The sequence below is a fragment of the Phalacrocorax carbo genome, chromosome 11 (assembly GCF_963921805.1).
Source record: "Phalacrocorax carbo chromosome 11, bPhaCar2.1, whole genome shotgun sequence".
Classification (NCBI taxonomy): domain Eukaryota; kingdom Metazoa; phylum Chordata; class Aves; order Suliformes; family Phalacrocoracidae; genus Phalacrocorax; species Phalacrocorax carbo.
In genome coordinates this window covers 22,081,244-22,105,736 of record NC_087523.1, presented here as the reverse complement: position 1 = coordinate 22,105,736, position 24,493 = coordinate 22,081,244, and the positions used below count along the sequence as shown (strand labels likewise).

The 24,493-nt window shown below is 38.9% G+C and overlaps 1 protein-coding gene across 3 annotated transcripts in view; it reads left to right on the top strand.

Moving 5' to 3' along the window:
• LOC104049106 (ubiquitin carboxyl-terminal hydrolase 12) overlaps window positions 1-24,223 on the top strand; it is a 32,228-nt gene extending 8,005 nt beyond the window's left edge. Inside the window, exons 2-9 of one of the 3 annotated variants that reach the window (XM_064463414.1) lie at window positions 6,114-6,194; window positions 10,393-10,606; window positions 11,597-11,759; window positions 13,055-13,126; window positions 14,023-14,106; window positions 14,757-14,954; window positions 16,949-17,027; window positions 22,126-24,223. In XM_064463414.1, the coding sequence (XP_064319484.1) occupies window positions 6,114-6,194; window positions 10,393-10,606; window positions 11,597-11,759; window positions 13,055-13,126; window positions 14,023-14,106; window positions 14,757-14,954; window positions 16,949-17,027; window positions 22,126-22,227 (993 nt within the window). In that variant the 3' untranslated portion in view covers window positions 22,228-24,223. Of the gene's footprint in view, window positions 1-6,113; window positions 6,195-10,392; window positions 10,607-11,596; window positions 11,824-13,049; window positions 13,127-14,022; window positions 14,107-14,756; window positions 14,955-16,948; window positions 17,028-22,125 lie in introns of all 3 variants that reach the window. The other 2 variants (XM_064463413.1, XM_064463416.1) reach the window with 2 other exon arrangements.
• Window positions 24,224-24,493: the final 270 nt, after the last annotated feature.

The following is a 24,493-nucleotide window of genomic DNA, read 5'->3' as shown; positions in this document are numbered from 1 at the left end:
GCTTTGTGGTTTTTTTTTTTTCCCTTGTTTTCTAGCTTCAGTGCCTCTCTGCTCACTGTTTGCTCAAGCAGCAGTACAGCATCGACCTGATTCTTTTTGACAAGAGCTCTGAATAACAGCAAGGATACTGACCCAATGTTGTGCTGATTTTTGATCCTTTTCTTACTGAAGCTAGAGCAGCAGCTGCTTCATGGTCACAAGGTCTGCCTGCATGCTGATCAAGATAGTACGACATCGCTTTTATAACCATTCTCACGTCTGCAAAGTTACCTTCATAGCATGTCTTCATAAGTAGAGACTTATAAATGGAAGTGTGAATGCTTTCAAAGTGTGAAAGTGTTAGTTCAGGATAAAAAATTTTGACTGGTAATGTTGGTTAGTCTGTAATAATAGTCCACTTAACCAGGTTTTGGGGAGGATCAGGATTTCACTGGAACTTAGTAAAATTCATAGTACTAAAAAGGGAGAAAGATGTGTCTTGAGGCAAGAGCCGTGTGGATGCCGGACAAGTGGATTTCTGTCATCGGTTGACTATAGCTCATGTTCTGAGCTATATAGTTGTTGTTAATCACTCCCAGCTGTTCTTCTGTTCATCGATAGCTTCAGAACTCTTCAGCCCTGGGCCTTATTATAATTTCTACTGTAAAGCTACTTATGTATAGTGGATAGAAAAGTGATAATTTCTCTTAATTTTCCAACAATAATTTCATCTTATGATTCTTGTCAGCTAAGTGAATGCAATTTTTAAGCCACTTGTCTATGAGAATAATTACAAATTCAAATAAGTTTTAAAGGCACAGAAGTATTTAAGCCCCTGGAAGCTGTTGATACGTTTCCAGTTTCTGAAATCAATTAAATCTAGACCAGGCAAAATACTCATGTTCTTTGCAGGATTAGTTGTAAACTGTTTGTAGAGCCTATAAGAGACCGTCACGCCTAAGCACGCGTCTGTCTTACCTCATTTTGGTGATGCAGTGAGTTAGCAGTGTAATCTGGCTAAGAAATAGAAGTCTGCTACTATTTTTTTTTCACTTGCATGGTGTGTTGAACTGGAAATAAATCTTTAAGACTTCTCTACTGAGCAAAAAGGACTCACAGGTTACAGGTTGGAAGTTTTGATAGATCTCTATTCCGGTTTTGATGGGTTATTCAGTTAAAATTTCAGCTGTACTGTGGGATTGCTTCGGCTGTGATGGCTTGCTTAGGCAGCTACCTCAAGTCAGAGTTTTTGAACCTGGTCTTTCCACATCCCTTTTTACTTTACCAGCCCTTTTTGCATTACCAAACTCAAAAAACCTGCCTTAGAGACCTTTTGGTGTTCTTTGAGTAATTATTAATTTTACTCAGTTAATGTTGTCTTCCCTATATCTCATAAGTATCTGATGCAGGTGGGATGTCCTCACTGAGTTGTTATGAAAATTGAGGAAAAACTTGAATATTCCCTGTGCTTTTGTTTGATACTGTGAAATTCAGTATATGGGATTTTTTTTAAGGGGTGTACTTTGTCTTTTCTGATGTAAATCAGTGAGCAGAAGTGTTCTTGGATGGGTGCCTTTTTAATGAGCTGATATGCATAAAGTAAAATTACTGCAGCTATGACGGGCCATATTTTATCATTGGTATTTATTGTACTGCATCTATTATTCTGAACTGCCAAAGTGGCTATAATTCAGGTGGGCCAGGCAGCTTTCCGTTTCTCTATTTGACTAAAAGCGCCGGAACTGCGGAAACCCACTGAGCTCGCTCGCTCTCTAGATTCGGAGTCCATGCAGTGAGTGGGGGTGTGAACGGAATAGGGGAGCTCTTGAAAAGTGCAACCAACCTCTGAGACATCATTGTAAATCACAGTAATTTCTAGAAGATTACAAATCCTGACTACAAGTTGCTGAAACTTTAGTTGTCACCTCCCCCACCAATACGGAAGTGTTAAATTCGCGTTTCTCTGAGAGTCTAATTATATAAGTAAAGCAGTATTACCACTTTAGTTAAACTAGGGGGGTGTTTTCCTCATCGGGTAATTATGTGATGACTGCGTAAATTTGTGCTTTGTCCCTGCTCGCAGAGCTGTGTGCAGGAAGTTTTACCATCTCTTCCTGAACTGGAATAGCAGAGCAGTTCCTTGAGAGCACTTCCTTTGACCTCCTAGAGGTCTCAAGGATATACTTCTGGGGTCTTTATAACATGTATTTATTTGTCATGCTCTAGCAATGAGAAGTCAATTCTAATCTCATGCATTAAGCTTTATATTTAGCTGTATTTTAGTGTACGTTATTTGCGCAGTTTTTATATGCCAAGCAAACTCAATTGGTATGTATTAGTGATTTTTTTCTTGTAATTTTTTATTGCTCCCACAATGTGTGTCATAGTTTAGTGAAACAGTATTGCCTTTTAAAAAATGTTTTTAGATGTATAAAGTACTGTGAGATGCAGTATAGGTTGTCTGTGGCACCCCAAAAGAGAAGCATCTCTCTTGATTCACCAAATAACCAAATAGAAATTTTGATACTTTGGACACTTGCACTTCCATTAGATTTTATTTCTAGTTAAGAAATGTGACTTTTATGTTTCCAAACTTATAGAGTCATGGAATCATTAAGGTTGGAAAAGGCCTCTAGGATTAAGTCCAACTGCCAACCCAACACTCCCAGGCTCCTAAACCATGTCCCCAAGTACCACGTCTGCATGGTGTTTGAACCCCCCCAGGGCTGGTGACTCCCCCACCTCTCTGGGCAGCCTGTGCCAGGGCCTGACCCCTCTGGCAGGGAAGGCATTTCCCCTCATCTCCAACCTAAACCTCCCCTGACGCAGCTTGAGGCCGTTCCCTCTCGTCCCATCACTGGTGACCTGGGAGCAGAGACCAGCCCCCCCCTCACTCCAGCCCCTCTCAGGCAGCTGCAGAGAGCGAGAAGGGCTCCCCTCAGCCCCCTCTGCTCCAGGCTAAACCCCCCCAGCCCCCTCAGCCACTCCTCATCAGAGCTGCTCTGGTGAAACCTGTATTGTTTCTTAGGGGCAAATATTTTGTGATCTGAGGCAGAAGTATTTATCCAGATGGAAAAACTCTCTTTGGGGGGGTTGGAAAATGTGTTTAACACCTATCAGTCTGAAAACAAAGCTGCTAATTAGGCTTTATTACAGTAAGGCACGGTTCATGCTGCACTGGATTTGATCGCCAGTCGCCTAATTTGCTATTTGCAAATTTAGTTGTAAAGATCATGGATTGCAAGTAGCTGAATGTTGACTCCAGTTATGCAGCCTTACTCACAAATGTGTCGTGTGTTTCCTTCCCAAAACATGACCACGGCTAGTTCGTGCTGTCACCATAAAGTGCTCTTTTTATTTCCCTACATACTTGTTGTCTTGTGTAGTGTCGTTCTCCTGGGCACCGACTCCCATGATAAATCACTCTATACCATTTGCTATGTAGTTATTTCATTGTGGTATGCTAGGCATGTGTGTTTTGTAGAGCCTCTTCAGTATGTTACTTATTATTTAATTTGCAAGTTTGCTTCTTCAGAACTATTCGTGACTGGTTTGATTTTTTTTTTTTTTTGATGTCCCTCACAATTACTTTGAGTCCTGTTTTGGTTTTCGTGATCTTGGTATGCTAATTTAAAATGTTCTCCGACAAGAAACTTCAGAAGCATTGCAACTAAATATTAGGTTAATTTAGCTTCTGTGGTTGATTGACTAGCATTTAATTTACTAAGGAAACCTTAATTTTTAGTCTGCCCCTGCAGCTAACTTACCCAAATTTACAGTTTGGGCAGTAGATACAAGGAAGCACTTGGAAAAAAGGCACATGTAACCTGTTAGATTAAATGGGTAGATACACCTGGAATACAGGTTGGTGGTTTAGTTAAATTGCAACACTGATTTATGGTAGGTTATTAAATTCTTTATGGCATACTTCTGTTCAAAATTACAATTCTTATGCTTTTATTTCTCTATTCAGGTATATATTCCATATGTTGCTTTACAGACTGGAGTATTCGGGTTGTCTAGTTTCACTGGTTCTGTATGTTGTACCTCTTTTAGTCATCTGTTTCTCCAGGATTTCTCTAACAGTGTCAGAGATCATGGAGGAGGTGAGAAGACAGTTCAGAGAAACTTAAACTGAACTTCACAAGCTTGCGGATTTTACACATATCCCTTCCTCAGTCTTGAAACATGCAGAATGTAAGAGTAAAGGAAGCTCAGCAGCTCTGATTTCAAGGCTGAAAACTTCTCAAAACCAGCATCGCTGCCTCTTGTGCATTTCCATAGCCCGGAGGCTGTTACGCTGTTACCCAAAGTCACGGTGTTGATCAGAGCAATATGAGTGACGAGCAGAAGTATCGTTTGGAGAGCTGTGTCGGCGGTTCTTCCTTGCAGACAGCTATTCTTACGTCTGGCTTTGGTTTGGGTTTTTTGGGGGGAGATAGTGAGGGGAAAAGAGGTACTTGGAAGCAGAGAATGGATGTAGGGAAACAAATGGGAGGAGCTGCCTGAATTGGCACTGATGCCTCAGAAAATTTCTGCGTAATTGCTGCTTGTGAAGCGTCTTGCTTGTAAATCTGTCAGCACCTAGTGAATGTTTTTGTGTTTTTTATAGTACCCAGTTTTGAGCCTTCCTCGTTTTCTGTCTTTTTGATATATGTAATTCACTGTAAGTCTGGTGTAGGAGGTTCAACTACAGAGTATCCATTCCTCCTGTTAAACTAAATTATTTCTTGTTTTCTTTCCTGTTTCTTAGAAAAATTTTAATTATTTCTTTGTTAAAGACAATCTTTAAAATGGTTAGAAGAAGATTAAATCAGTCTCTGCTTGTTTGTGGTTTATATTAATAGCAGATTGCTGATGGAAACGATTGAAATATTTGCTCAGCAATTAAAAAACATTACTAGTTTCAGGAAAATAGATTAATTGAATGTTGCTGGTCTGTAATTTTTGTTGGTTTAGCACTTTTCTGAGGTGTTTTAAGATGGCTCACCTGTGCAGAAGGATTTCTGCTTACTGTTTGCAGAAGGTTTTAGGGGAAGTGACTTGGATATTTAAACCAGCAGTCAAGAATCCAAAGTGCTTGGATTCTGCATTGAATGATGGTAACTCCTTCGATAACAGCACAGATGCAGCTAAGGACTGTTGGAAGATCAGCAAGAAATATTAGAGAACAAGATGGAGCGGTATGAGGGAAGGTACCAAATCCCAGGTGGGAGCTCAGCTATAAGGTATTGATGGATAAAAAAATAAAAAAGGGGTGGTTGTGGGGAAGAAGGGCATAAGCCACTTTGAATTTGAAGTGGACAAAGTTAAAATTGAAGCAAAAATGCTAGTGTGCTTTAGTTCTTGTTCTATGTGACAAGTGAGACCATATGGATGTGTAGTGGTATGTTTCAGTTGTATCTAAAATAGTAAGTTCTATCCTCATGATATTGCTGGAGACTCAAGGCTGTATCAAAATGACTGCAAGCTTAATCCATCATCCTTAGATTAAGGGTAGCAAAGCCAAAGCACTTTTAGATCATCTGAGAATGTCTGACAAAATTCTTCTTTCTGTTCTTTTTATTTTTTTGTAATCACTCTCCACTTGTCCATAGAACTTTCCAGAAAAAAAGTTAGAAAATTATATTATTTCTAATGTGTCACTGAAGGCAATATTTTTTTCAAGAATTCTTTGAGAGATGCAAATCATAAGCAGCAACATCAAACCTTTTGTGCAGCCCACGTCACAAAAAGACATTTTTTCTTTCATGGGATTTGTAGCCCATGTGGTTTCTGTCCTCCAGAAACTTAAAGTCTCTGTGTTACAATGTTCTGTATTTTTATAGTGCATTCTTGACTAAATTTAAATTGGTGTTTCTAGGTCACTGTGACTAACCTGATCTTAAGTGAGAACAAATATCTTGTTCTTCGTTTTCAAATAAATTCAAATGCAAAAATTCATGGTACCTTTTATAATAATAAAGCATCATCTTGATTTCATTTTGCAGAACATAGGAAGCACGAGATGCTAATTCTCAATGAGAGTAACTTATTTTCTTAGCTGCTTTGTTTTTAAAGGAGTACTATGAATTCTGTCGGATTTTTAGAGGAAGTTTTCTTTTCTCTAACATAAACATACTGTTTCTTTGTAGGGCGCCAATGCCTCAGCTTTGGAGAAAGAGATTGGTCCTGAACAGTTCCCTGTGAATGAGCATTATTTTGGCTTGGTCAATGTAAGTATATTTTCTATGATTGAAATGCTGTTTTTTAATTCACATCCTAATTTTGAATTTAACGGGATTCTCTGTTAGAACTTTATCTATGAGCACTTTTAACTTCAGATGGGACTCTGCATAGACACCACATCCTGCAGCACGGTGCTGTGCCTTGTTTTTAACCAAGATATAAATTTCATCTTAAATACAGAAAAATAAGTATGTTTATAATAAAGTCTTGGAGAGAAACCTTCCTACTCAGGTACACTTCTAATTATAGGATTTTTCATGTTTAGCTGGAAAGGACGTGTACTAATAAAGGGTGTCCATTGTTCATATGCTGTTCTAGAGAAGAGAGATTTGATTTTGCAGTGACGCTGCAGTGTATGGGAGCCTTGAGGTTTTAAAGTGAGAATGTGTTACTTTTCAAAAAAAAAAAATTGCTTGTGGGATTAGTGGAAGTTCTTCTGTGTGAGGACATAGCCAGGAGATGAATGACATTGACTTGGTCGATAACTTTCTTACATGTAGACATACTCCTTTTCTCTAACTTTTTGACAGCCTTGTGTAACTGCCTTCAGAAAAGTTCTATTTTTTTGTATCTGGCAGTTTGTGTAGATCTGACTTGACTGGGATCTATGGGCAATAAGAATTGTCTACCTAAATGAACTGTGGAGAGAATGGAGCATTGATATTGATCTTGCAGGTGCTTCTGGAGGAGAAGGGCAGCTGTTGCACCTGTGATGTATTTTACCAATAAATACAGGAAGCTAGTTAATAGAAACAGTGGTTCTGTGCCATCGTCTTTAGGATGTGAAAGTAGAAATTTGGCAAAACTCACTAGAAACATAAGTATACTTCTGTTTGCTGGTCATCTAGGCACATTTCATTGAAAACTGAAAGATGACCTATCTTTTGGCACACCAAATAAGGTTAACATAGCTACTAAAGTGTTGTTTGTTGCAGCTTGTTACAAACTCATTTAATTGACTTCTGTGTGGGTTTCTAGCAGTTTGTGTTCTCAGACACCAAACTATCTAAACACATTGAGTTATATTCCTTAAGTATGGTGTTAATGGCCATTCCAAAGCTGCTGAGGTTTGCACCATAATGAGAAGAATGGAAGGCATCTCCAATCGTAACATAAATAGCAGAGCGATGAATAGTGCGAGGAGGAAAAATAGCATTCTAAAAATAACCAGAATTATTATAACCACATCCATTCTCTGTTTTGAAGGACAAAATATGACTAATACTGTTGTGCTTTATTCCTTGCAACCAGTTTCTTTAGGATGATCATTTTCATGCTCTTCTGCAGAGCGTTTTCTTAAGTTATTTCTAGTTCTTTCATAATTTGAAGTTAATTGGAGCACTTTAACGAGGGCAGTTTCACGGCTTCAGCATCAATGCTAGTAAATGTATGGTTGCACTGCAAATAGAATCAAGTGTCGAATGCACGGACAACTGAGGCTTTAAAATTTTCTTTGTAATAGTTATTTTCTCTTTGGATCAGCGAGCTGAACTAGCCTGCCTGCCGCCGAGCTATTGCTAAAGCCACTGCAGAGTATGTGGGAGAAGGGTCCGACGGCTTCTTCTGACAGCCTGTTGAAATAGATCACGTCTTGTATTGAACTGAAGTGCAAGAAGGATGGAACATTTTCATTCTCGAATTTCATCTCAGTTTTCATTTTAAAAAGCTTCTGTCTTAAAATAAGCCTTCAAACTTTATTTTTACATTGAAAGCGTAAAAGTTTACAAGTTCTTAGGAAGTTAAGCAATGTTGACTCTAAATACAGGCAGTTTTAAGTAAAAACCCCTGTGTTTTGGCATCTACTTAAAATACTTTTTATCCCAGAGAAACCATGACAAAAAGATTTTAAAACCTACGTGTTTGTACCTGTTCCTCCTTTGTATTTTAGGTCACATGAGACTTGATACACTGTTTGTGTATTTGGTCTGTGCATGTAGCTCCAGGTTGGGAAATATGCATCAGCCCACTGAGAACTGCCTTGCCAACCTGGTTTTTGGGGTTCTGTCAAAGACAAATGGTTAGAGCCCTCATTTTTCTTTTCAGGCAGAATTCCTAGCAAAGTTAAGGTCATGATTGGAAAGGTCTGAGTACTTTGTGCTTCTAAGTGCAAACCGATTGCAGCATAGAAGTGTGACGCTGCTATGTAACAATTTTATTTGTGGAGGACTCTCTAATACAGAGAAGGGTAGATCAATAATAGAGATATTCGGAAGTTTCCCAAGGCCCTGAATTGCTCAAAGGTGGAAGGATTTTGTTCTAACATGAAAAAGAAAAGGTCAGAATTGCTGAAATGAAATGCATCACATGGTCTTTTTGTAAAGTACTTGGTGTGCAGTAAAATATCTAAAATGCTAACATGCAAGATATGCGTTTCAGGAGTAAAGTTCTTCCACATTACTTTATGTAAAGGTGGTAGCAAACAGAGTTGAAATACTGTTTAGAAGGTTATTTTTAAAACCTAGAGCATGCCATAAAGTGAATTTTTCTCTATATCACTTTGAGCACTGCAGATCATCTTGCATCTTACTGTCAGGAATTTTTAAAGCTCTTTAGATGGAATTTTAAGTCTTTAACTCCTTTAACTCTTCCATTTAGTTTGGTTGTAACAATTTCTCTCAGTATGGGTAGCATCAAAACAGGACATGTATAGCCAGTTGACCTCATGCTTTTTGATGTGATTTCTCCATGAATACAGTCCTGAGATCCCATTAGCTGCTTGCTTTGTAAACTTTTTTTACTTAAGATGCACCGTGACCACCTTTTTTTTTTTTTTTCCCAGATGGCTAATTTCTAGTTTCTTCTGCTTTTAATTTTCTGGGATTATTATAGACAAATATATTAGATACCTCACCTGGAAACAATAATATTTAATCAGACACTTGGTAGTTCTTTTGCCTATTTGTCTTGTTTGTACATTTAGTTACCATGATGCTTATTTGTTTTCTTAGGTTCCTAACAAGCATATGAGTTAGCTTCTATCCTAATTCACATGTTTGTTCAGCTTGCCTAGTTGTTTTCCTCCTGTCAGTAAGTTTTAACTGTTGTTCCGTGTTGTTTGCATGTGGTATAAATTAATGTTAATGTACCTATAATGCTGTAGGAATTAAACTGTTAATTTTCTGTTTGTCAGCAAACTGATTATTAACTTGAAATCATTCTGCTACAGTAATCACACCAAATTTTGGGGAGCTGTAGTGGCCGTATTCTCTGAGTACCACTTAAGAAAATAGTCTGTGTTCTGTAGTCAGATTTGTATGCTTGTTTTGTTTATTGAAAATATTTTGCTCTCAATGCTTTTGAGATGCAGAGTCTGATTACCAGAACATTGGGGACTGGCAAACCCAGAATTTGTATCACTTTTTTGAAGCAACAGCGTTGTACAGCACAGTTGCACAACAAATTGCAAAGAAGAAAACCCATGCTGTGTTTCTGGTGGATGATATGCTAATATCTCAGCAGTCTGAGTGTTTCTTCTTGTTGAGCAATGTGGAACATTGCCTCTGGAAGTTGTTATCGCTGTCCTCCTTTCTTTAAAATGACACTGCCTTCAGATATGGCAGATGTAAACCAGCTGCTCTTTGAATTTGCCTGCATCGTGTACTTCTCATTTCATTATAAACAGGAAATATTTAACATATACCTTGCTAACCATCTCTAAAAAGTACTTGGTGTATCTGACACAGGCAAATCTCGCATACGAATCCATGCACTGAGCTCATGTTGCTGTAATACGTTTGAGACACAGGGATGGTGGCAGATGCTGTCTCTTCCTTTTTCTGCTCTCCTGTCCCTCTGTTCTGCCGTGTCATTGGCACCCCTCCCCATCACTGTCCGCAGCATCTCCCCTTCCGGGATTAGTAGCGTGCTGTATCCAGAAATTTTGATTTTCGTGATGGGCCCTTAACTGTTTTTCTCTTGTCAGTGGTTTCCTCCTTGTTTTGTGTGTGCCCCATATCGCTGTGGCTGTTGCCTTCTCCTCCTTTTCTTGCTGTTACCAGCTGTGACGATACAAGGATGAGTCTTTTACACCATGCCTGCTGGTGTGCCAGTCTTCATTTATGGGGGAAATATGACTTTTCCATTTTCAGTATGTGACATTCTTAATGAGCAACCTCTTTCTTTGATTACTTTTTTAACAGACCTAATATGAAAACATTTGTTTTCCTTCTGTTCTGTTTTAACCAGTTCGGCAATACCTGCTACTGCAACTCAGTCTTACAGGCACTTTATTTTTGTCGTCCATTTCGGGAAAAAGTTTTGGCATACAAAGTGCAGCCTCGAAAGAAGGAAAGCCTCCTGACATGCCTCTCTGATCTCTTCAACAGTATTGCTACGCAAAAGAAGAAGGTGGGAGTCATCCCACCCAAGAAATTTATTTCCCGATTGAGGAAAGAAAATGGTAAATGAATTAATGAAATTCTTATGCAGATTTAAGAATTGGAGATTTAAGCATCTAAAACACAAACACAGCTTCCTTTTTAAGTGAGTCCAAATTGTCAAGTTTTAACAGACTTCTGGAAGATTTTTGAACTCCTGTTTGTGATGTGAATTTCGCCACCTCTGTAGCATAGGAACAGAGATGGTATCAGAACTGTGCTGTGTCATAAGACGATTATCTAGGTACGTTTGTTTTCTGTGCTCGCTTAGACCAAGCACGGGGCATGTACGCAAGTCTCAGCACTCCAGTTATTCCACGTTGGCATCGCGTTCCGTAGAGGTCTGCTGCGAGTCAGCACGCTTCGGGTCGTTGCTAGAAATTGTCATGGGTAAACAGACCTCACGGAGTTGGTCATAGTTAAAGCCTCTGAGGAAACCTACCCACCCTTAGCCTGCCTTCTTGCGTTTGTGGTAGGATAAATTCCTTATGATGAGAACTGGTGGTTATTTCCCAGGGCTGCTTTGGTGAGGAAGAGTTCTGTATGTCAATTTATCATCTCTGCTTGAACTTGAAAAGACAACAAACCTACAGGAGGGGATTTTTGCCCCTTGATGCTGGACTTAATGAACTAATGGCTGAAGGCAATGCATCTGAATTTTTTTATTTCTCTCCCTCCCCAAAGGAAGAAAAAAAAACCAAAAAGCAAAAAAAACCCCACCCTAAACCCCAGTGATGGTTTTCTTCAGTTCCAAGAAATGCCCAAACTAAATTTCCTTTATGTTATTTTTCAACTGCCTGTTTCTTGAAACCTGAGGAATAGGTGAGGGTAACCTAACATCCATTGCGAGAACAACAAAGTATAAACCTTCAAAGACATTTAACAGTGTAACCCACAATTGTATAATAGGGTAGAGAAGGGGGAAGGGCACGCACAGATTGCTAAAAGCATAGTAACTTGATATTATGAGGTATCTTTTTTTTTTTAATTCTCCTTGATCTCTTCCTTTCCAGAATTATTTGATAATTATATGCAGCAGGATGCACATGAATTCCTAAACTACCTACTTAACACTATTGCTGACTTACTACAAGAAGAGAAAAAGCAGGAGAAGCAGAATGGCAAACTGCAGAACGGCAGCATTGAGAGTGAAGAAGGAGACAAGACTGATCTGACGTGGGTCCATGAAATCTTCCAAGGAACACTAACCAATGAAACCAGATGTCTTAACTGTGAGGCTGTACGTTTAAAACAAAACCAAACCTCTTAGATTTTTCACAGGTTCTGGATCATTTTCCCTAATACTAAGCACACTTTTTCATTTATTAGGATAGATGAAATTGCACTCTCTCTATTAAAATATGGAGCATAGCCTATTTTATGACTGTATCACCTCTATGTTCAAACCAATACTCATTAAGGTATGTTTCTCAGAAAAAGCGTAGTGTTTTTTCTGTTCCTCCTCCCTGTTTCCATCGAGGTGGTCTGCACCTGGCTGATATAAGCTGCCTTTTTGTCTTCGTGTTATTTCCTGTGTCAGTGATTGATAGTTTATGTTGTGTTTCTACATGAGAGTTGCTCGCTATTTATTTAACTCTGGGATTAACTGAATTTCTTGAACTGGAAGTCTGTGCTTCTTGGTGCTGGTCCGTAGCCGCTCTATTTGAGAGCAAAAGAAGTGCACGAAGTCTAGAATTAGAAGAACCACACCACCTTCAGACCAGGAATTTGTAGTTAGCCGTGTACTATGTCTGACTTAATATGTCTAAAAAAATGAAAACCCAGATGGAGAGAGAAAAAAAGTGAAGTGATTACAACTGAGATGACTGTTCTTGACATTTAAAATCTAAAATTATGGCTATATGGTGAATAGAAGCTCTAAAAATGACATTAATAAGATTCTGTCTCAGGAATTTTGAAATTAAACGTGACTGTTCCGCAAATGCAAAGACGGTTTGCCTAACTGCTAACCCATTTAACTGAAAACCCACCTGCCTGTTTCTGTGTTTCCTATAAGTATTTACTGTTAAACTCTGAGGTGCAGCAGAAAGCTGTTATTGGTCTACAAAACAGAGTGGAATATGGTTAAAGCTTTTCCACCTCTGAGAGCTCCAAGTGGTTAAAATCTTGGTTTTGCAGTGAAGTAAGAAGATGTGTCTTGAAGTCTCAAGGGGGGGGAAGATGTTTTGCAAGGAAGGTTTTTGGGTTTGTTTTTCGTGGGTTTTATTTTTTCCTGCATTTGGGCTTGTTTTTTTTTCCTTTTCAATATTCCTCTCTGGATTGTAACAACTCGTCAGGTTATTTTTTCAGTTTTAGTTTACTTCAAGAAAGGGCCACTGTGTGTGAGTTACTTTTTATCACAAAGGTCTCTACTTGCAACGAGGACATTGCACCATTCCAGAAATGGTTAAAAGAAATCTGCCAGTTCTAAACTGTTATGAAATATTTCTTCTTATTTTTTTCAAGGTTAGTAGCAAAGATGAGGACTTTCTGGATCTATCGGTTGATGTGGAACAAAATACATCAATTACACACTGTCTAAGGTAAATGAAAATATTTGCGAATGGCAAAAATACCTGCCCTTGGTCAGAAGGAATGAGCGTAGCTTCATTGCTCAATTGTGCAATGGTTGTAGGCTTTGACTTATGGTAAAATACGTTCTGTTCGGAGTGCTGGTCATTTTATCTTTATCATGGCTTTTTGCAGCTGCTAGGTTCCTAGTGGTTTTTAGTAGTTAATAAGTACGATGATTCCTTAGTGGTGTGTAAGATTGATTTTCACTTTCTTTTATGGGGATTTTAATTTGTTACATCATATAGCCAGGTTTTATCAGAACTAAACATGGTATGTTTGGTTTCATAATAAATTCTTGTTTACTTTAATATTGTTACTGCATTTCAGTTGTCTGGTCCTGATGTTTGTGGTCAGGGTTTGGGTTCGGGTTTTTTTTTGCTGATAGAAATTTGCTCCATGTATTTGGCTAGATCCAAGGCTTATCAGCCACTGGGCTACTGCAAGTTGCATATAGCATCTGGCTTTTTAATAGCTGATAATGGATGTATAATGCTAATTGCTAGGAGTTGAAAGATAATCCAGACTTTGGCTAGTCAACGGCTAATGACTATGGGTCTTAATGTTTAATGTCTGCCGCCAAAGAAAACATGGAGTGGCTACATCTGGAAACAAAACACCATCACCTTATTGCTGTTTATTACCTATTGTGTTTGAATCCTGCCCAGAAAGTATCTAGTTAATACTCGAGGGTGTAACTTCCAGATTTTCCCAGCTGGACATTGATATTACATCCCAAGACTGGGACAGATACACCTAAGATGTGTTTTGGGAGGTATAAGTGATCGAATAAGGGAATTTTATCTTCTGTGTGCTTCGGGTTTTTTCAGAATTATTTGCTCATCTGACTTTTCTTTCATTTCCACAGAGGGTTTAGTAATACTGAAACTCTATGCAGTGAATATAAATACTATTGTGAGCAGTGCCGCAGCAAACAGGAAGCACAAAAGAGGTAAGGTTCAAATCTTCAGGATAATGTAAATGTTCTCTTAAAATGGGCAGCTGTTAGAAAAACAGGCCATGTGAATTCAGTGAAAGGAAAACGTAAGACTGTTTAGGTCTGTGTTTGTGGGGAAGGGAGTAAGGAAAAAAGAGACCAAGTAACTTCGTGGCAGCCTTATCAGAGAGAAATAGATTAATTTTGTATTCCTCCCAGAAGAGGATATATCTGGTGCTTCCAGACGTTTGCATTTTCCTCAGTTAGCATTAATCAGCTTAAAGCCACTGAAAACCATCCCAACTGCTTTCCCTGAGAATACCATACACAAAAATCTTATTTCTCACCTCATCCTTGGTCACAGCCAGAGCGGCAAGACAGATTTATTTCATCTATTTCTTCCCACTGACGTGATGAAAAATTAATGTTTTCAACGTAGACAGTTGTCCTGCATTCAGGTATCAGTCGTGTAGTTAATCTTTCAGAATAAATATTGCCTATTCTCACTGGAATATACGTGAGAAAAGCAGCCTTTTGCAAATCTTCATCAACATTTTAGATGCCTTTTAAGAATCTTCTTCATATTGAACCTGTTCTTGAACAAAGCTTTGTTTTCGTGATCTGCTAATACCTTGTTCTTTCTTTAACATATTTTTGTGGTTCAGAATGAGAGTGAAAAAGTTGCCCATGATTCTAGCTCTGCACTTAAAAAGGTTCAAATACATGGACCAGCTGCATCGATACACCAAACTCTCCTACCGTGTAGTCTTTCCCTTGGAGCTCCGGCTCTTTAACACTTCAGGAGATGCTACAAATCCTGACAGAATGTATGACCTTGTGGCTGTAGTTGTTCACTGTGGCAGGTATGTTGGTTTTGTGCTTTCTGGACTTTAAATGCCTTTTCTTGAAATTTAGGAGTCTGTCGCCCACATGCCATTTTATAACAGTACAGTGGCTGACAAGACGGGAGCGTGCTAAGCAGCGTCAGAGGTAGTTGGCTGAAAGTATTTTAAAAAAAGTGTTTTGGCCTTTTTACCACTTTTTATTGTTTTAAATTTTTCTTTCTGAGTACACAGGTTTGCTCTTGTATCAGCTTTCGAATATGGCAGCAAGTCAGGCAAATTGTTTCTTCGAGCTGTAGCAAAGTAAAAGTGGTCTTTAAAAAAAAACAAAAACAACCCAAACCCCCCCAACCCTGCCTTCTAGGATGGCTAAATGAAATAAAAACAAATCCGGGAAAAACACTTACTGAAATAGAATTAAGTTACAGATCTTGTGTTGCTACTTGCTAAACCATTAAAGATTTTTTAGAAGCTGGTGCCACCATGTGGAGTAGACTATGTACTGCTGATTTTAAAAAATATCCTTATTCTCTTCATTAAATTTTTGTTGTTGTTTTTGTCGGTGTTTTGATTCTGTTTTTAAAAGCAAAGAGGAAAAATTTTTAAGCACTTTTAGGAAGAGAGCAGTCATGGAAGGCAAAAAAATACTTGTAACTGCTTTCTTCTGGAAGTGTAAGTTTTAAAGTACTAAGTTATTACAGCACACAAATGCTTTGAAACGTCTTTGTGAGGAGCAAGACAATATCATCAGCACACTAATATTGCATAGATTTAGTATAAATATGTATAATTCTATGCAATTTCTGCTGTGGTGCAGTTGTGCTATTTTTTATTCATTTTTCTCATTTGAAGGTCTCATCCTATGCGTTTTCTTCTGAAGATTCTTAATTTGCTATCCGTATAACTACACTTACATGTTTTAACAATGGTGATGACTAATTTACATGTACTAAATGGTTTTGCTTTTTCTTCTCAAACCTGTTGTCTTATATGGGCCTTCTAGGAGTCCTGTGACTCTTCTGGTTTCAGTTCTTGCTAGGAACTTACTGAGGACTTAAGATAAACTATATATTCTAAATATTTGAGTTCTCAGGACTGGTTGTAAATATTTTGCCCTTATAGTTTTACTTTTCATTTAGTTGCTCTAAACAAAGAAGTTTCATTTTGTGACAGAGGGTGTGTTTATGTTTATCAGTAATTCTGGAAGGACCAGAGAAGTACTTTCTTTTGCCTAAAGCTGGAAGGAATAGAGGTTGTTTTAGCTTTATGTAGATGCTAAGTAAAAAGTAGAGCCGGGGTGGGGGGCACAATATATATGTATTTTTTTCCACTGTCTCCTGGACTGTTCTCTCAGAATTTGAGGTTAGTAGACTGATAGCTCGTAGTTTTTCATCCATATAGCTTATTATCCCAAAGCACTACCTTTTTAGGGCAGTCTGCCTGCCTTTACTCTGCAGATCCATCTCCCTTGAGTTAGGTCATTTTGTTGTCCCTTCCCTTCAAGGTAAGCGTTCAGGGTATAGGTGATAGAATCGGACTGGGAAACTGCCACCGGAAAGCGGGGACCAGCGGTTGCAGAAGGCCTGTCTGCAGTCAGCCGCAGGCTAAACCACACCAAGAATTAAAAAAATATCTCCTGTGCAAATAAAATATTTCAGACGGTTATTAACAATTTGGAACAGTGGTCAAAATCCTCATCAATGGTGAATGTGACAAAACAGTGATTGAGATAATTAAGTTTTAATTGTTTTCTTTCAAATATATGAATGGCTATCTAAAATATTTACAAAATTGTGTCTTTTGAATCCATTGTATTTGGCAAGTAGCAAAGACAGGAATTTTAATTCAAGCAATTTGGCGAAGTCTAAGAACCTAAACAATATTGAGTGGTATTAGACAACATTAAGAACTGGGAAATCTAACTCTGCCAGTAACAGCTAGAATCATGTGGGAGAGCAGTGGTCCTGCCTTTGCAGGCACGAGAATAATAAATCTTCAATCCTTTTTTCCGGCAGTGGTCCAAACCGTGGACATTATATCACCATTGTGAAGAGCCATGGCTTTTGGTTGCTGTTTGATGATGACATTGTAGAGGTAGGTATGCTTTTACATGGTGAAAACAAGCGAAGACAGCATCACTCTCCAGCTCCGTTTTTATGTCTGGGATTAGCTTTTGCACCTCAAAGTATTTCAGCAAAGCATGCGCACGGAATGATTCTGGGCGTTTCAAAAGTAGACTTCAACATTTTTGTGCATCGTCGTTGTAGGGGTAGCGTGGAGAAGCGCAAACCTACGCAAGGGCTGTATTGACACCTCAGACATGGGGTAGTGTGCACCTCTCTGGGCTGAAATACTACCATTGGCTTATTTGAGATCTGAAAAGCTCTTATTTCAGCCCACTTTTTGGGCTCCTGTTAGTTACTGACTCACTTTGTGCTAGTTGCATTTCATGCTGCATTTAAGAACTTCTAACCTTGTCTTGTAGGCACTTTTCCCCAACAAACTGAAGTGTAGAAAAACTGTAAAAAAAAAGATTTGGGAGACTGTAGCGAGGTCCTGAGGGTATACCACCATCTTTGGGCTATTGGCAATAATATTTAAACAGTCAGCACAAGCAAATTTTCCCCTTAACTTTTCTACTAACGTACCTGTAAAGACTAATATCCAAAATATTAATATATCCAAGTATTTAACATAATTATTAAGCAAATACCAAACAGTAGAACAAATACCACAGTAGAACTGCTTTTTGTAGAGATGAAAATGTACCGTTTGCCTCTGAGCTCTCCTGGTCAAGGTTAAGGCTTGATGCTAAGCGTCTAAGTAGGTGCAGCAAAATCCTTCCCGGTGTTGATACAAAGATGATGTAGTACATTCTCCAAGTTTTTTGTTTTTTTAATCTTTGCTGAGCTTTGAGCATCAGGGGTGACTCTCTGGTCATTCGGATAGCTTGTATGACTGTGAAGAGTTGCCTTTCTCCCATTGTTCTATTTTGAGGGTTATTTTCCTCTTTCTGTCACAGCCGAAGTATGTAATTGTCAGCTAGTTTTGGAAATAGTGTTCACTTCATATTTTTAAATGCAAGTATTCACGATGTTTTCCATTCAGGTGATAAACTTCAAATTTTAAAAGTAGATGTAAAATAACCATATTGTTGTTCTGTATTTGTTTTCTATCAGTCACTTCTATGTTGTATCTTAGCTTTTAGGTCAAACTGGAATTCTTTTTATCTGCAAACACCGTTGGCACTTTTATAGATGTGCCAAAACATAGTTTTTATATATGCAGTGTCTGTTATTGGACAATAAATTCAAGGAGCTGTCATAAGTGAGCTAGAATGTAGTTCCTCTTTCATGGATGGATGCTTTTTTTTCTTTAAGTTGCTTTTCTAGCTTTAATCATGGCTTTCTTTTTTTAAGTTCATCATCCTTTACAGAATTTATTTAAAATGCTGTAAAAATAAAGGTCTTTGATCTGAAATTTCTACTTTTTGTGTTTTCCATGGTTCTTTGAGTTTTCACTGTCTTGATTAGGATCAGCAGTGTAGCCCCATCCTGTAGCACTACCTCTGCCCCAGCTGCGGATCCGGAAGCTTAAGATTCCTTTTCCTGCTAGAAGACTCTCCCTGGCTGGCATTTGCATGTGTTATTTGCTTTCTCTGAAATTTAGGCTATGTTTTTCCTACCGGTGGAGGGCATGAAAAATTGCTCGTGAGAGTTTTGCACGTGAGTCATTTGAGATCATTGGCCCTTTCTGATGAACAGTTGCTCCTTGCCCTGCCTTGAAGAGTGTAACGTAAGGATTCAGGCTGGGTTTGCCCCAGAGGATCTCTTCACTGACGATCCATTGTAGCTGCTCCTGCCTTCTAAGCGTGTGATGAACGTGCAGCTTACATCTCGCCTCCCTGTCTCTAGGAAGTACCACCCTTTCTCTTTCCTCGACCTTCTAGAACTCACTTGAATTTCTGGCGATTCAGTGATCAAGGAGAACAGGATAGCGGAGACTGCTCTTCCTCTGCTGATGCTACAGGCTGCTGGAAGAAGTAGCTGCAGTTTTACTCATCTGTTCTCTCTCTTCCCCACTTAGTCATCAGCTCCTGAGAATTAGTTCCTTACTAGCGCTGTAGGCTATTCACTGAAAAAGTGAAGTAAAGCCGCAATGACTTTTGTCAGTTCCATCTGCTGCCTAAAGAGATTTAAATATCTACTCTGAACTTGACCAAGTGCTATTTTCAAACTGCTTGCAATTGGCCTTAAGGTGACACCACAGGAAATATATTGCTATGTGTGACATTACAGAGGTTGTCCTCAAAAACAGAGTGGCCAAAAAAGCCCCAAATACCCCAAAATTGTGAATCCTGCATAAGTTTCTGGTTTTAGGGCTAACCTCAGGAGCCTTCTGCTCTTCAGAGGCTCCAGGTTAAAGCAGGTGGTTCTTTTATTTTATTTTTGTTTTGGAGACCTAGCATTCTAGGTGTGAACTGGCTACACAACAAAACAGGTATTAGTCAGTAGACTTGAAAAGATGAGCCCAAAGCCCTTGTACCACCGTACAGATATTGCAACTGAAAGAAAACACAGGAGAAGGCTTTTTCCCCTTAAGTACAGTTAAAAAGCTTTGTTGCATTTTTGGCAAGTGATACAAATTAATAGCGCTGAACTGTCAATAGGAAGTAGTTTATCCTTATTAGCCGCTAAATGTCAGAAGTGGTGATGTCATATTTATTTATCTATTTGGACTTGGTTGGAATGCCAAATTTCAATTACATTGAAGAAAGATGATAATCATACCACAGCATATCTGAAAAGCAACTGCATCAAATCCAGGAGGCAAAGCAGTCCAAATGGGATACCATGCCAGGCAAAATTAATTAAGAAACCTGAGTAAATGATCTGTTTGACTAATTTGACATGTCATTAGAGCAGCTAAGTGATACATCACAGTGACAATGTTTATCTGAAACAGAGAGGGAAAAGTGTCCATCCAGGGAGCTCTCCAAATTGAGAAAAGGGGGAGGATGATTGTGTGTGTCTGCTTAAATACTTGTTCAGAGATTTGCAGCGTTCAGTTGAATGCTGTGAATGGTACGCAAGGAAAGGATTTGGGCTGGGGAACCAGAAGAGTCACCTAGAAATGGGCGAAGGATAGTGAAGCTCAGTTAACAGAAGAAATCATCTTAATGCCAGGTGATGCTGCAGAATCCTAAAAGCTGTTTTGAAACCATCAACTGGTGGTTACTCTGAATCTGCAGCTGGGTAAAGCTTTGCTGTCCACAATATTTGTGGTCAGCTAAGGGTGGGAGAGGTAGAGTCTATATAATCCTCTTTCAATTCCACTGTGTTTTCTGTGGATAGTGAAATTAAAAAAGGAAGTCAGTTCTGCTGTGCTAAAACTAAAAATATCTGTAGGATGAATTAATCTGTATCAAATGTTTGAGTTGCATTCAAAATGAGTAGTGGAAATAGACTTGATTGCATGGCAAGTTAGTTGGCACTTAAAACATGTTTGAGTTGTCTGCTAAATATATTACAAGGACTGAAGAATGTTCGTTTGCTATTTTTCTGTTAAAATGTGTATCTAACAGTTTGTAGTAGACGACGTTACGTTAATAAATTGTGTGAAAATGCAAAAGCCCTCAGTATGGTGTTTCAGCTTCTCTGAAGTCCTTGAATGGAGAAGAGAGAAAGACAAAACATCTGTTTGGGTTTTTTTCCCCCCTCTATTGCTTTTTTTTAACAGAAGATGTTTAACAAAAGTATTCAAGGGAGAATTTCTGCAGCTCTGTCCTGCAGTTTTTGCATCTTCTGGAAACTCACTGACTATGCCTGGTTTTCTTGTGTTTCCAAAAGGCTGGGAAAAGGATGGCCTGAACTTGCACGTTGCTTGGCAGTGCCATGTAGAGAAACTCATGCTTTTGTGTTCGCCGGCGATGCTAAAGCCTGTTCAGTGAGCAAGGATTTAGCACGCTGCCAGAGGGATTCTGTAGCTGAGGAGGCTCTTTGACGGAGTCATAGCATGGTCCCTTTCTTGTAAAATGTAAGCCCAAATTGGTCTCAGCTAGTCCCTCTCACGATCAAAGCAGGTGTTCAGCCCAGGACCTCTCGTATTCTGAACACTTCTTTGCTTCCTCCACTTTATTCCATGGAGAACAAAGGGAAACTTTACACTAGTCTCCCTTTGGTTCTCCACAACAAATTCAGGCTGCTTCAGCCTCTCATCTCTGCGGCTCCAGAGTCCTAAAGGTATTTTAAAACACTAAGGCACAGTGGAGCTCTGAGTAACCCAGGTCATTGGGAGTGTTTTATATCGGTGTTTTGGTCTCTGCGCTTGCTCTCCGCTGACTGCAGAACCCCATTCAGTAACATGAAGCCAGTTGTTCTCAGGAGCAGGATGAAGACTGTAGGGTAGAACTTGCATCTTTAAAAGCCCTTTAAAATGCCTGCCAGGCCTTGCTGGTTGAAGTATAAAATGAAAAACTGCACAGAGTTCACAGCTTTAAGCAGACCATTTAATTCTATTAATAGGGCAAATATATTTCTCTTAAAATACAAACCTTGTGAGAATATTCCAGTAGGCATTGCACCAGCAAATCCTAAGGAAGAAAAGCTCTCATAAGACCAGAAGATCATAATCAGATGAGATCCATGGATTTCATGGTGTAATTACCAGAGGCGCTCGCAGGACTGCCCTACATAAGAGGGTCACAGAAACTTCAAAATTTGGAGTTATTTTAGCCGAATGTTAAATCTGCTCAGTTATGGTCCTTATGTACTGCCAGCTGTACAAAAATCATCTTTGCTGAGCAGTGACTGCTTTTTTTCATTTACATTACAAACCTATAGTCAGGAAAGGTAACACTGGTCTGAATGAGAAAGCAAATATAAAAATGATGGGTACTCTTTTAAGGATACATTTTCATGGTTTTTTAATAGTCCAGCTTAAGAGTGCACCACTTCTGAGAGGTTTATTATGTCATCTGGGTTTCCTTTTTTCCAATAGCAAAGAAGGTAATAAGTGGAAAAACTGTTCCGTTGTGTTTGGTTGGATCCAATGATACGGAAATATTATTGTATTAATACTGCGTGGCTTGCCAGCGCCACCCCCAAGAACGGAAAACACTGCTTTGTCGGGGAAGGGGATTCTTAGCGTGGTGCTTTGACTGAAGCTAATTATAACTCTCATTAATTTTCAGAAAATTGATGCCCAGGCCATTGAAGAATTCTATGGGTTAACATCAGACATTTCCAAAAACTCAGAATCCGGATATATCCTCTTCTACCAGTCGAGAGACTAAGACAAAAGATACATGTATACAAATAAAAGAGAAAAGGGATCAAGATGTGTCCAAATGGAACATATTTGTGACAGCAGAAGCAGTTCCTCGTTGTTGCTGTAGGACCAGGACAGACCCAGCGGGGCGAATAAAGGTTTCTCCCTGCCGTTTCGTGGAGGATTAGTGCTGACTGCCGTAACAAGAAGAGCTTTTGTTCCAGTTTTCTTTCTGGGCTTTTTTTACGTGCTATCTTCCAAAATCTGTGTTACCTCTACTTGAAACCTGGCTGCTTATTTGTTCATGAACTGAAGAAGAGATTTAAAAGTAGCATTGTAGAATTTTTACCATTTAACGTTGGCCCGAGGCTATACCTTGGTTTCTACCATCGTCGTTTTTCTGTATTTTAGCAGAATGATTTAAATATTCAGTGTCAGCTGAAGGCATATTTTAGGATATGAACAGCAGCTGGTTGCTGGATATTTTTGGTGACTCAGACTTGAGAAGCAGTACAAAGCTAAGACATATTGGAAATGTCAAGTCTGTAATTTTTATAAAAAAAAAAAAACAGACAAAAAACCTCTCTCTGCAGCATTGTAAATGTCCCCATTATGCATTATCTTGGTTTTAGATAACACTAACAGCACGGCTTCTGTTTATATTTTTATTTTCACTGTTCTGTTTCTTCTTCAGGAGGTATAGAACTTCGTCCACCTTCAGCCTAGTCTATTGGGCAGTTTTCTTTTGAAGCGGAAGTTTTGACTCAGAGCCACATCGCTGCAGATTTAAGGGGAGCAGAAAGGCAGTTACCTTTTGAAGGATACGTCTGGCAACCAGTTGCTGTAGAAAGTTTGAAGTGACAGCATTTCTTGGAGCTATTGTGTAAACCAAAAGTGCCCTCATTCCGAAACAGGATCTGTTCAACGTTTCATTCATTACATAGCGAACTGATGCAACTAGCAGTTTGAATCTATGCTAATACACAGAAACAGCACTAATTGTGAAGGGTTAACCAAGGGAAGCATTATTTACGTAACTAATCCAGTTGTTCTTAGTCTTCGAGATAATGAACGAGCAAGAAGGAAAACAACCACCCCAGGCATTACCTTGCTGTAAGTGTTCCTCATCATCCGTAGGTAATGTCTGTCGATCTGGGAATCGTAACACCCCCCTAAAAATGCTTCTGATGGTTTTACCTCTATAGGCCTTGCTTAACAGGGGAAATTGTTGGTCTTTTGAAGACTGAAATTAAGTAATTATCCGTTACCTGTGTGTATATATTATAATCTCAAGGATAACTAGAAAGAAAAGACTAAGGAAGTTTGTAAGAAATCTCAGAAAATCTTCCGTAATTTTCGTTTTGAGAAGTCCTGTTGCCGTGCCAAAGCTTGTCGCAGCTGGCTCTAAACTACCAGTGGAAATGACTATTTTCCTTTCTTCAGCTGGTGAGGTAACACAAGAGCTGTCCTCTGTGTGGTGGTTCCCAGCACAGCCGTTCGTGGTGTTACACCAGTGACTGTTGTTCTTGAGGACATTTAACTTATGCAATTCTGTGGCTTGTACAGGATATAAAATATTGTACCAAAATATTGTCCTCAGGAAAACAGCATTTCACAGTTCCTTGTGGTGGCTCTATGTATCTGTTTCTTCTTACCACGACCAGAAACGTAACGTTACCGATTAACTCCTGTCTTCAAAATGCAAATTAATCATTACCGTTGTATTCCAATGGGGTACAGGTTCCATTCTCCCGGCACATCTCCTCTCCCAGAAGATAAAATATGGACGTTGGGTTTTTTAATTATTTTTTATTATACAGAGTACTGTCATTTTAAGAGACATATTCAATAACAGCAAACGTTCTTGTCATCTCGTTCCTATTGTGTGAAAATTGTTCCTGGCTAAGAGTCTTCTCCCCTTGTTCACGCACAAGCTGTGAGTCCTCTCCTGGTGGCGCCACCAGAAGCCTGTCATCACCGAGTCTTGCAAAAAATTAAACAAACAAACAAACAAAAAAAAACAAATAAAAAAGAGCACTGAGTTAAAAATAATCTAAACGGTAAATACAAGAATTAATGTAGTACACTAGACATGTATTTTGTATATCTGGCGATACATTTTTACAGATAAAATACCTGACTGAGAGATAATATTGAAAGATATATACTATAGATTAAAAACTGTTAAAAGTGCACTTTTGCTACAGATTTATAAGGAGACTAAAAGGAATTAAATTGGAAGAGAATGGTGTGATGTTACTTCTGTATAATAAATGACCCCACCTGTCTCC